Here is a 13692-nt window from a genome sequence, read left to right on the forward strand (position 1 = left end):
GTAGAAATATAATCCAGAATGCTACGACTGTGACATCACTGTAGGGCGTGGTCAGAGGCGCAACAAACTGACTGTCTATGGCTTAAGAGCATCTCAGCGGGACAGCGACGTCCTCCCTTTGCTCGACTTTTCCCCACTCAGTTCCCCTCCGATATTGAGCCAAAGAAACAGAAATCAAACTAAAACAAAGCTCAGTCTACCTGTGCTTCTCGGACTCCACTGCGATTCAATCACCAGAACAGCCCCGTCATTAGTAAAACGTGTGCATGACTCGCTTTTAAACAATTACCAAAAACGCTGCGTTTAGCTCGACTCATTTCCCAACCGCAGCACAAGAATCGTGTTTACAGCTCACACTATTCTCTTGATACGAGTGTCGCAACAAAGACTTGCTGAAATTGTCTTATTTTAGACTGAAATCTGGAATTAGTTTTCTCCCTTTAAGTGCCCTTTTCTGGAAGAATCAATTATAATTTAGATAAATTATAATTTTAATCTATTTTTATCTGTTTTAGTGCTGTAAATAATACTCCTCATACTCTTTTCACACACAAAAACCCTGTGTCTTTTCTTTTGAACTAGCAGAACAGAATTGAGGCCCACCTATAAACATCCTGAAACAACAAGATTCTATGACACCGTTGGTTGATTAAGCCTCAGGATGTCTGGAGTTTGTTTTTACATATCTTCTGAGCTTTAATTTCTTTCATTTGACATACAACCCTCAAATTCAACAGTCTTTAAATCAGCGGTTTCTGCCAAGAAGTAAAAATATGGTGCATCTTTTCCACTGCATCAGCTGGTAATGACACTGCCAAATGTCATCAGCATGAAAATGTGCAGTTAAGCGAAAGTCCCAAAGATGGGTAAAAAACAAAAAAACACCTTGAACATTGAAGTATTTTTTTTTTAAAAACTGCATCATGCCTGCATCTCATTTCTCAGATTCAGGAAACATCTTTCTTGTTTGGTGGTTTTTGTGACGTAAATACAGATATATGGTTATTCTCCTATTAGCAACCAGAACAGGACGCATTAGCATGTCGATAAGAGTTTGACTGTGAATGAAGAGATTCTACTCTGCAGACTTCAACCACAACAGAAATGGATTAACAGTTGAAGAGAACGCGAAAGCAAAAGAAAGAAACGGAACAGAAAGCACCATGTGAGTGGGAGGCGTAACACACCACAAAAGGTGGAACAGAAAGAGCCTGGGCACTCTCCCGCTGGATTTGCCTGGCTTGCGTGGCACTTAACATCGTTGTCTTTGTATACAAAGCTTATAACAGTCATGCAAAGGGCACAGTATTATTATGACAAGGCGAGAGAGATGATCAGACTGAAGAGAGTTTGGAAACATGAAAAGGGAGGCACAAAACTGGAGCTGAAACGGATTCCTCGTCTCGGCGGGGTAAATGTTCCTGCACATGAAAAATATGCTGCACACATATAACCCTGCATGAAATAAATGGTTTTACTTCAGTTTCCCATGGATAAGGCAGAAATGTATGCTGAAACCTTTCAAAGCACCGGTGATTTGGTGCATTTATGAAAACGTGACACATTAAGCGAATGACAAATGAAAACAGGAAGTCTTTGTCTTTAATGAAAGGAAAAAGGTTATAAAAGCAAATCATTCACCTATCCTCACCTTCACTATGAAAACATCTTAAGACGGTTTAGTCGTGTGTGTGTGTGTGTGTGCGAGAGAGAGGGATTAAAATACAAGGTCTTTGTTAAAATCTAAGATATGGCTTGCGGCCAAAGTCTGTGGCTGAATATTTGATTCCATTGCATAAATCAGTACATTTAACTCAGGTTTTTTTCTCTCTCCAATAGATAAAGATAAATTATCACTTTTAACATTGTGATTATGTTTAGCATACAATATTTTTTAAAAAAAAGGTGTTCTTGTTGATGGATGATTCTTGTATGTAATCTACTGTTTGTGCAAGGGAGGCATGAGTTACGACCACGACAGCCGCACCGCAAAATACAGCCAACACTCACTCAGCTGGACATAAAGGTCTAGAGTAAGAATAGCCAGAGCCAAACACTATTAGAGACACAACAACGCAACATTGTTTATCTTGGCCTTAAAATACTAAATCAACCCCAAACTGTAAGCTGTGATGTGATGCGATGAGAGAGAGAGAGAGAGAGCGAGGAGAAATAGAGAATGATAGAATGATTGATTCCTGATGCCATTCCTGAGCAACGTGGACTTGAAGAGTGAGACCCAAGGAATCCAGGTGGCATGGACAACAGGAGAGAAAATGAAAACCACCATCATCACAGCGACAGCGTGGAGGCGTAGAGGAGCAGTGGCGACGCGAAGCCAGTCCACAGAATCATCTGGAGGGAGAAGAGACGGAGTCCATGTAATGGGATTACTTATCTTCATCCAAAGTAACCGTTTACTTCAAATTCCATGTTGGAGTTTTACTGTTCATGGATTATTGTGTGGCAGCGCAGCTCGAGAAAACAAAGCCAGGCTCAACTCACCATTATTATTTGTTACCGCCAACCAGTCTGAATGAAAAAACCTTTTTAATACAAGTATTTAAAAGTGAACCAGTGAAACAAAAAACATTGCATTACAAATATTTAAGAATTGTAGGTCATTTGACAGACATATTTCTCCCAAAACCTGGCTTTCACTTTGTTGGCCTTGATAAAAAAAATAAAATACACATTATTAAATCAGCACTTTTGTTACATCAAACAGCGTTTCTACAATCAGCCACTGATTCAGCACTGAAATAAGTTACAGCTGCCGTAAAATAAGAAGTCGCAGAGCATCAAAGCTAAAGGAACGCGCCGCCACGGCTTTCTGTTGCTCTAATTTCAGAGTTGTCACTCCGACCCCTTTCAGGAGGCTCATGTTTCACACTGAAACGTGGTAATTACATACACTGAGAGAGAAGATGATGGGCTATAAAATGTAGCCCTGATAGGCCTCTCGTACTGATAATGGCTGTCAGGGTGGGAAACGGCACATCTGGAATCATTAGTGTAAATGACTCTTATCTTGTCATGCACTTCTACAATGAGACCTTTTTAAAAAACATTTTTATAATTTGCTTTTAAAATCTTAGACAATACTGATTGAAGAATGATTTATCTTTATCTATAAAAAAAATATCACCCACTGATTAACATTTAAACAAATATTATTCCCCTTGTAGCCAGAACCTCCCTGCTCTTACTGTAAACCGACACATTAAAAGCCTAAAATATTGTGGAAAAGTATTTTTTTTGCTTTTTTAAATGTAAATACTTGAGGTTGTTCTGAATGCTGAGAAAGATGGACAAGTGTTTACGCACACACATCCAGAATATCAATGCTAGGTATCGAATTACACTGAAAAACATTGGCTTCTTCAATCAGGCGTCATGTTTCTGACACTCCCCATCAGAGCTGCAGTCTATCTGCAACTCATGCAGTCGCGTTTGGGCCAGGATACATTACATTTTACTCAGGGGGGGGGACTTGCCTGTAAAAGATGTTAGGACCTAAAACCAGGCTGGAAACGTGCAGTTTCTTCAAAAATGAGCTCTTTCAGTGTCTCTTTGGGAAGGTCGTCCAGCTCCATGTCAAACTTGAACGGTGCCTCGGCAACAGGCTGCACAGGGAAGCAGAGAAGACGTGTTGATTTGACAACAGCAGCATCTCCTGCTCCAACAGTTCACAAAACGCTCACCATCAGTTATCTAGATATAATTTGACAGTTTAAAACAGAAGAAATAAACAAACAGAACCTTTTAGGGGGGGGGGGAACAACCAATTGTATTCAATCTTGTTTAGCGATTATTGAGATGATAAAAGAAGAACATCAACGCAACTCATCGAGTAGAAAAAGATGATGGAAGTTCATTTCAAACAGGAAACCACAGCAGCACATGCCGACACCCAAAGGGTCAAGATAGGTCTCACCTCATCTGTGGGGTCGTAATATTGTTCCAGGTAGGGGTGTGCCAGAGCCTCCTCTACCTCGATTCTCTTGTGGGGGTTAAAGGTCAGCATCTTGTCCAACAGGTCCAGAGCTGCAGCACAAGAATTTCATGGATTTTCAACGGGACAAATAAGACTTTATTTAGGATTATTGCGAAACAATAGTGAGCTTGCCTGCTCACTTATATTATTTGTGTGGAAAGCCAGACTAATATTACTTAGAAACATGAATTATTCTTGGCCTAATTAATTAAGATGCTGCATCTTTTCCAAACATTACTATCGTCTTTTGTACCACCTTAAATTAAAATGGAACAAATAAAGCTGCCTATGTTCCACTCATTTAATTACCCTCTCTCTTCCACAAACATTAAACTGATGTTGAGGTACCAAGCTATTTGTGATCATATCTATAATTTAAGATGAACCTCCTTCATGTCCAAGCTCCTCTCTCAAATAAAAGAACTTGCATTGTACAGCTTGACAAAAATATTCATGTACATTTACGTAGACAAAAATGTCTCATTATCGCTCAGGAGAATCAGATCAGAATGATATTTGTTCAGAAGAAGCCATGCTGGCTCTGACCTTTGGGATCCGCGTTGGGGAAGAGGCGGTTCCACGGCACTTTGCAGCGACATGGCAGTGACAGAAGATAGTTCCTGGCCTTGATGTTGATAATGCAGTTGAGATCCTCCTGACAGGGAGACCCCAGAATCCCTGAAGAGAACGTTAGAAAGAAATATTACTGTCATGTGCTCCAAGACACAAAAAGTCCATCCGTTCATGAGAACCCTGCTTTAGGATTTTAGTTATGCAAGGAAAATAAACAGCATGAATGCAGAACAAAAGGCCAAACGGAAGAAACGACGGGTCGAGCGCAAAGACACAGAAAGCACAACTCGATAAATGCGTAGCAACAGTTGTGAGTTTGAGTATAATGATGATGGAAACCATGCAAACATTACACCGATAAAAAATGGTGTCACTTTAAAGAAAAAGATGAAGTTATTGACAATCATTCTGATTATCAGATTATATACGTTTAATTTAACGCAACAAAGGTGCTTGTTTTTTACTTAAAGAGAGGAGCCGACAAGAAAGTCAAAGTCAATCTGATATATTTTAAGAAAAGCACAGAAAAACATTTTCTATAATAAAATCCCAAAACAAAACAAAACTTTCACATGCATGTAAACACTGTTTATTATTTTCACCACAACGCCAATCCTAAAAAGACTCGATATTAAAGGAGCCATTACCTAAAATGTGGTTCAGCTGATCCAGGTAGTGCTTCCCAGGAAATATTGGCCGGTTGGACAACATCTCAGCCAGGATGCAACCCACTGACCAGATGTCTATGGACTTCGTATAGCCCTGAGAATGAAGGACACGAAGACAGAGTTAAGTACAAGTAGAGGCCTAGTTCTAGTACTTAGAAATCTATGAAATTAGCATCCATAAATAAGAAATTAAGCGTTACAAAAAATGCTATCTCACAGAGAAAGGTTTTTACTCTCATGTCCTCTCTCACTACGTCCATGTATCTTCTCCAAGCTCAACCTCTAGCCCTGTTCCCTGTTAGTTCCATCCTCAGCATCCTTCCATCAGTCGACTCAGTGAACAGAAGCTGTTGAGGCTTTAATGCCAATATGTAGCGCACTATTAGGAGGCAAGTCCTCTCTTGACTCCTAGATGGCGTGACGCCACTGCAAGTTACCTTTTTTCTGGAGAGCAACTGCTTGCTTACAAATAAGGCACATTGGTTTGTCGTAAATCAAAGGGAACAAAAACGTGGGTTTGTCTTCTTATGTACATTTTCCACCATTAGCTAGTTGGTGTTTAAGATGTCCCCGACATACTCCTAAATGCAGACATGTCAATATTCCCTGCAGGTGAGGAGACTCACCTTGGAGTTGAGCATGATCTCAGGTGCTCGGTACCAACGAGTGGCAACATACTCCGTTAGGAAACCAGTGTGATCGTGGTCAGGATCGGCCACACGAGCCAAACCAAAATCACAGATCTGCAGATACGAACGGAAAGTGTCTCAAAACGGAATCCAACCTATTGGAACAGCGTTGAGCGCTCACTGAATCACTACCTTGAGATCACAGGTGGTGTTGAGCAGGAGGTTAGAAGGCTTCAGGTCGCGGTGCAAAACGTTGGCAGAGTGGATGTACTTGAGCCCTCGTAAAATCTGGTAAAGAAAGTAGCAGATGTGATCGTTGCTAAGGTGCTGACTCTTCAGGAGCTTGTACAGGTCTGTCTCCATGAGATCCTGGACGATGTATCTGCGTAGGGCCTGGTTAAGGAAGCCTCGACCTGATTATGGAAGCCACAACAATGCAATCCCTGCTGAGTTGTTTCTGCCATCTGGACTACAAGGGTATGTGCTATAAAATAAGAGCTCTACATACATGGTAGAGCCGGGCAATAAACTGAAAGGTACCTGTAACAGAGGCCATTTTACCTCCTGAAAGCAACAAGTCCCAGGGACTCGCCTCAGGAAAGTCCCAACAAGGACAAGAGTCCCATATCATCATTTACACATTGCGACATTAGAAGCATGGCATCTACTTTTCTCAAATATATTTTTATCCTCCACAACATAAGATAAACTGAATATAAAAAATGTCCTGTTCTTTTATTTTATTAATCAACTATCTAGAAAGATCAAAAATGAATAACGGTCCGCCGAACACTCACGGTGTATCCAACAAGTCTTTTACGTAACCAACAGCCTTTGTTCAGTCGCACTTTGAGTTCGTATGCTGTATTCTTCTTGGCTTTGCTGCCTCCAAACTCAAGTTGGAGAAAAAAGCCAATTCCTGCGTGAGATATTATACCTGGTTTTGTTTGGGTGAATACTTAATGCTGCATTAGGAGACCGACAGCTGGGCGACGATGAAGAGCGTCTCTGCCAAATGTCTGCCAACAGGTGGCTGTTATGTAATGGAATATAGCCCAAGACAATTCTTCACCCACAGATGCTACAGACAGACTTACGGGTCCAACGAAGAAGTAACCAGTTACAAGTATTTGACTTGGCGCCGACAACCTCACGAACAAACAATAACAATAAATGATGTTTCATCAAACCATCCAAACGTATGTAGAAGGATACACGTCCTTCATCTGGTCGATGGTCGGCGTGCGGATGATGTCGTTGATTCCGATTATGTTCTCGTGTCTGAAGCGCAGAAGGATCTTGATCTCTCTCAGGGTGCGTTGGCAGTAAGTCTGGTGCTCAAAGGGGCTGATCTTCTTAATGGCCACGCGAATCTTATTATCCCGGTCGTAAGCAGAGCTGAAATAGTAAAGAAAAATAAACACACACACACACACTATTAGATTTACCAACGGGGAAGAGAAGATTTTGAAATAAATTAGGATGCTGTACTGTAAAAGACTAACTAAAAACTGCGGGTTAATGGATAATAACCCATTTACTTCTAATAAAAATGTGTTACGATGCGCAACCAAGTCGTCTACGGTCTCTAACTGAATGCGTATACTACTTTCTGACATTAATTGCATACAATCTTACATCAAGGCAATGTATTTATTGCAGGGAAGTGAGGACAGTTCGAGTCCATGCTGACAGAAGCGGCGCCTCTCCGCTGACTGTTTCTCACTGAGCATTAGAAAAGCTCCCGTTATATTTTGTAGCTGGAGCCAGTCGGAGGTCGCTGGGAAACTGTTGTGTAACAAATACTGTCTTAGTGTGCGCTGTGATCGCTTGAGCTTCAGGAAATTGTGCGAGAATTTCATAGTCTTACCTAAAGGCTAGACTAAAACATTCTGTTAAAACTGTGTGCATTAAAGTAGACAGAAAAAAACATTTATTATACAACATGTGCACGCAGGCATGTCTGTGAATAACATATCTGCAGGTGCTTTCATGAAAGACTGAAGACAATCTGCAGACTGCACTGCCTTTTCCTGTTTCCTCCATTTCCTGCAGTGTTGCTGAGCATGCTCAGTGGGGGGGGGGGGTACGTTTCCAAGGAGATCTGAATACAAGCCTTTACACTACAGCCGCTGTATTATGCAATAACTCTGTTACCAGGACGATGCTGAGAGACGATGTTGAGCGCTTCAGGGCAGAGTGAGAGACGGTGCAGAAACCAAAGTCGAGGGACAGCCTGTCCTAGACCGATACTGGAGTTCAAGGTATTACAAGCTGCAACTTCACACAAAGAGCTCTCCGCCTGTGTGGACGTAGGCGAGGGCTCTTCCAACTCATCTGACTCTGCTATTGCAGAAAGCGTTGTGTCTTTATTTATTGAAGCAGAGTCGGTTACACTTCCTTTGGCCCCCACACGCCCAACTCAGCAGTTCAAGCAGAGCAGATGAATGGGTTGTTGCAGTATTCAAACAGATCCCATGAATTAAGTCACTTACAGTCATGTAACTAAAACATATTCTTAGATAGTAAACCAATGATGCTGTGCAGCAAAATAGAAGTCAGAAAGGTTTCGTAAATTGCTTTCTTGTAACTGCAGTTTTCAGTTACTGACTCTTAAAGAGATCTGTGCTTATCAACCTCAACAAAATATCTCTTACCATTTGTATTAATGTCATCAAGTATGGCTGAAGCTGGAGTCATTTCGCCAGTTCCTTTTACATAATATGCTAAAAGAGACTGCGTTTCATCCCACTGAGGCTAAATTGTGTTCCATTTTTAATACAGATGACTTGGAAGCCCTCATCACTGCAGTTAACATGATATCCAGATATTTGCCAGTAAAACTGGTAATGGAGGCACACAGCTGAATTACATGCACAGTGAAAGCCGGTGTGTAATGACAGCTGTGTCCAGTTTAAGAAGAGTCACAGCAAAACGCATTTCATGATCAACTTGAAAGGCCTCTTTGTGCAGCTTTTACAGGTGTGCCAACTCCATCTGACCCACTGATTGGACGCTAACATTTTCCTTTACTGCGAGCCTTTAAGCTAAACATGCACAATGCCAGAGGAACACAAGGGCTAAAATGGTGCAGCAGCTACTGCTCTCTCATGTGAAGCACAGCAGCCCTCATTCAAACAGCATTTATCGTTTATATTTCACCCTCTATAAATAGTCCACCACACCCATATATATATATATATATATATATAACAGCTGTATAACGGAACCCTGCCAGGTGCTGACCAAACAAAAGAACGCCGTTATCGCTGTTTGAGCTCGTTATCAGCAAGGTCACGGATTCTACCACAAATAACGTCTCAAGATTTGGACATCTTATGTTCTTGGCTGAGAATCAATTAAAAGATAAAAAAAAACTTGATAGTCATCAGTCATTTTATGTAATTTGACCCATCCCCCACCCCTCCCAAAAAATATTTATGAACAATTAATTACTCAAGTAATTTTTCCAAGAAATTGTGGAACATTCACTGGTACCAGTTTCTCAGTTGCTAGAGCTTTTGTTTGTCTGAACTAATCTTTTGGTTCTGGACTCATGGTTGGACACAAAGTGTCACCTTTGGTTCAAGGAAGTTGCCAAAAGCAATCTGGGAGAATCACATTCATTTACAATGTCTGATTGACGGCGGTCTATTACGCAAGTTACGTTGCAACGATTCAGGGGAATTCCTTCTGCAAGTTCCTTTCAACTCTCCCTTTGCCATGCCCCGGCTGAAAATAAGGTGCTGTGTATCGTTTCCTGCAAAACATAGACATGAGCGCAAAAGTAGGGGGGGGGGGGGGGGAGATCCTCCCCGAATTAAACAAACGAGAAAATAAAAAAGACAGAATTCATGATAGTTGCTCGTCTGTGGTGATTTCAACGCAGCTACATCTTTTACAAAAACACATTATGAAACAAAGCTGAAATAAACCTCTCTTCGCATGATGTCACTGTCACTCTCTTTCCCACATCCATCGTGTATACTGAGACCTAATGAACTGAATGCATCCTGGAGTGAAGCAGCTGAAACGTGTGGGCACATCACATGAAAGCCCAATAGAAAAATCCATTAGCCCCCCAATGAGGAACACTGATCATCACCTCAGTGAAGCAAGCATCAAGGACTAGGAACACTCGTCTGTTGAACCAGAAACCTTCTCTCTCTCGCATGTTCTGGTAATGATCAAAATTACACAAATTACATGTCCTTCTGAATTGTACAGCAGGATTTCAGAGTGTCAGGGCTCTTATTCTTTCCCATCCTCTCCCATTGGCTGTGAAGTGGTGGTACTGATGTCAGAGGCAGAGTTGTTGCCATGGAGATGGGCGCCACAGTGACATTTCAAGAGGACTGCTCATGGCAGTGTGAAGCAAAGCATCAATGACGGCTAAGAATCTGGCGGGCCCAGAGCAAGACGAGGAGTCACTAGGAGGGTAACAAACACATTTGGGATTGATCCCGAGGTGTTGACCACATTGTGCTACAAAGAAGTGACCTTCTTCAAATGTCCAAGTGTGCCTTGTCTGCACTCTGAGCATGCTACTACCAATCCAATGCTTGTCCAAGCATGATTTTATAGTTTTATGTTTGGTGTGTAAAAATCCAGCTGTGAAACGAGCTGTGAGAAGCGAAGGGCCCAAAGGAGATGGAAAGAGCCTGATTCTGCGTAATATAATCACTTCAGTCAGCACATCTTCACCACCTGCACACACGATAGGCGTCAAGTTCGGCTCGCAGTTCGTTCATTGTTCAACACTTTATCAGTCCGAACCGCAACGCAAGCACATTTCACAAGACTCAAAACATATTTAAATACATTTCTAGAGAATACTGGAGATAAAGACTGTGAAGAAACATAAAAGAACCCCTGACCAGTAAGATCTTTGCTACACATTAACATTGAAAAGACACTTTGTATTGACCCTATATGGTGGAACGTGGGTGTGGTCAGAGTGGGATGAAGGCGTGTACATTTTGAGGTGGACTGGTTTATCAAAAGGAACATTAAATGCTGGCGTGTCGTATGTACACATTGAACTCGAGGCTCCATTCCCATCACGCTGTTTCATCGCACTGAACACGGAATGCAAATGAAAATGTGACCTTTGTCTAGTCAGTCTTGTTAAACCTAAAACCTCTTATCAAGCGGGTCATCTTCATTTGTTTCCTTGTGTCGAAATTGTTGGCAGGGGTGGGTTGAAAAGGCAGAACACGACGCACAGCTTGAGAGTGTCATCTCAGAGGGAGATACATTATCTCACAGTTGTGTAAGCAGCCAGTTATGCACAAACTAAGGCTCGTATTAAGAGGCTCAGCGCACCATCAATCTACACTGGAAAGCCCTGGCATGCAGCAGTCTTTCCATCAGGGAGAGGCCAATGAAAACAAAAATAGTTCAACTCTCAAAATGATACGGACATTGCAGCAGGGTTTTGGATCACATTTGGATATACAAAAATTGAGAAAACAATAAAATGGATCAAAACCTTAGATCATGATCGATCAACACTAATCATGTAGCTAAAACTCAAGAATTTGTGTCCAAAGGTCACAGAGGCCCCCGCTACTGGAAAAACTCAATTTGTGTAAAAAGTGACGTCTTGAACATCCTGGTTTGGTTTCTTTCTGATTTAAAACACACATGTCATTTAAACACAAAACGTATTACCTATTTGTCTCTGGCTGCAGCCACATTAGGCCTTGTGTGTTGTGGGGAAAACTGTTTCAAAATTATTTGCTCAAATTGAGGAGGTTTAATGCACTTTGTTCACGGTCGCTCTCCATTGCCGTTGAAGTTGAAACTCTTCCCAGGACACTGCATCCTGGGGCATTTTGCAATTCTCTGGATAAAAGGAGCAGCTTTTGTTTGTGACGCAGCTCATGAGATAAACTGCGGACAAGTCACAGTTGCTTGGAAATTAAACCACATGGAGGTGTAAATCAAGATTGTGATTTTATAAGGATTAGTCGTGCACATAAAACTAACATGACTATGTAACTCCAAACTGTACTTCAGAGCAGCAAGTGTGTGTAGTCTCTCACAACCCACTCATAAATCAGGTTACACACAAGGTGTCATGTCTTTGGCATAATCTTCAATCAAAACTAATATAATCCCAGTCCCTATAGCCTTAGTCACAGTGTTTGGGACAAACGATCTAATTCATCACGACAGATGAAAATAAGAAGTCAATAATTATTTCTGTGTGTTTCCTGTAGTTGGTTGAGATTAATTCTAATAGGAAGTCACCAGTATACGCTGCATTTATGTTTCTTTGAAAGATAAAAACATTACAATTAGAAAGTACAAGTATATTAGATCGGAACACGTACATAGAACCACTTATTTCTATTTTCTAATGACTTAAATGAACGATCAACTTTTATAAAGGCGCCCAATGATGTATTTGATGGCGAACCGCGTATTCTGCTTAAGCATATATATCGATTAATTTGTTATTGGAGGCTTAAACAAGTAACAGCCATGTTTGTTGGATTTCCCTTTACGCAATGCAAAATTATGCGGTTTAAGTGTCAAATCGGTGTTCTGAGAAAAACCAGCACGGACGCAAAAGGAACTAAACTGCTGTCTGACACAAGGGCAATGCATTATGTAACAAAGTCCAGCATGCACGTTTACGGGCACTGCATATGGGGGAAAAGAACTTACATAATATAATATACATCTAAACCCACAAATGACGAGTTTAACGTCCTTTCAATCAATGCAGCAATATCATCATGATGGTGCAGTCTGGAGAGAAGACCAGTTCATGGAACGACTGTCCGAGGAAGATACTTGGAAGAACCACAGCATTACGCAAAAGTAGCCTACAAACCAGGAGACATTCACCGCTAGTGCGGATGAGAATCCACATAGTGAGGAACAAATGAGATAATAGCTGGTAGTACACAAGGGAAAGAATATCCAAACGCCAGCGACGAGGAGCACCTTAGTACTCAGGAGAAATATAACTCAGCACAGTTAGTCAGCTAAAGCCCTGTAAATTAAAAAGTAGCCGGATAAACACGTCCTCTTCAGTCATTTACTGTCAGAATACGACGACCGCTCACTGCACAAAATAAAGAATATATATATATACTGTATAAAATGCAATATAATCCATGCTAACGTACGAGTCTCAAGTTGGTAGCGAGCAAATTCAAAAAAAAAAGCAAAGCAGACTTGCGAGCGAAGCGCCGACATCTTAACGGTAATAAAATCAAAGTCCTCCGGATGCGAGCTCAACAAGTCGGAACGCTCGGCCGCGGTCCTCCCTCCGTTCCTCCGTTCCTCCGTTCCTCCGTTCCTCCGTCCACCTGAACGCCGCGGCTCGCTAGCTAAACCTCAGAGACGTCCCGTAGTAACCCGTCAGGTCGCTGTCATGGCGCGCTAAACACAACAGGCAGTATCTCCGCCGTGGGCGCCACTCACCACACCATCCCGTAGGCTCCTTCTCCGATGTAGGACAGGTTGCTGTAACGCGGCCCGACGTCGAAGGCCTGCCCGCGGACGAGCTCCGCTCCGGACGCGGGGCTGGGGCCGCAGCCAGCAGGGGCAGACACCGCAGCTGTCGCCATTATGAGTTCTGCCTTTTCCTTTTGTTTTCACAACGATGTCAAATATAAAGAAGTAACTGAATCCGGAGAGATATGCGTGTGCGCGTTATGTATCCGCCGTCGATGTGACTGCGAGAAGGGCTTTCCGGCGTGGAGCGGCTTTCCTGTCCGTCACCGCCGCTACGCTGGCGCAGGCAGGCAGGGCCGAACGGCAGGGAGGAGGATGCTGCAGGAAATAACGAAAGTGGTCATGTGATCCG

The 13692-nt window shown here is 42.1% G+C and overlaps 1 protein-coding gene across 1 annotated transcript; it reads right to left on the minus strand.

Moving 5' to 3' along the window:
- Positions 1-1591: 1591 nt before the first annotated feature.
- On the minus strand, positions 1592-13597 carry LOC137913604 (mitogen-activated protein kinase 1). The gene is made up of 9 exons (XM_068757247.1): positions 13308-13597; positions 7083-7265; positions 6060-6249; positions 5865-5981; positions 5218-5332; positions 4544-4675; positions 3938-4047; positions 3498-3626; positions 1592-2355 (listed from the first exon to the last, which is right to left on the minus strand). Exons 1-8 carry the CDS (start codon positions 13451-13453, stop codon positions 3510-3512), a joined length of 1110 nt encoding a protein of 369 aa, XP_068613348.1. The 5' UTR covers positions 13454-13597; the 3' UTR covers positions 1592-2355; positions 3498-3509.
- Between the last annotated feature and the right edge of the window lie 95 nt (positions 13598-13692).

Source organism: Brachionichthys hirsutus, unplaced genomic scaffold (genome assembly GCF_040956055.1).
Source record: "Brachionichthys hirsutus isolate HB-005 unplaced genomic scaffold, CSIRO-AGI_Bhir_v1 contig_723, whole genome shotgun sequence".
Lineage (NCBI taxonomy): Eukaryota > Metazoa > Chordata > Actinopteri > Lophiiformes > Brachionichthyidae > Brachionichthys > Brachionichthys hirsutus.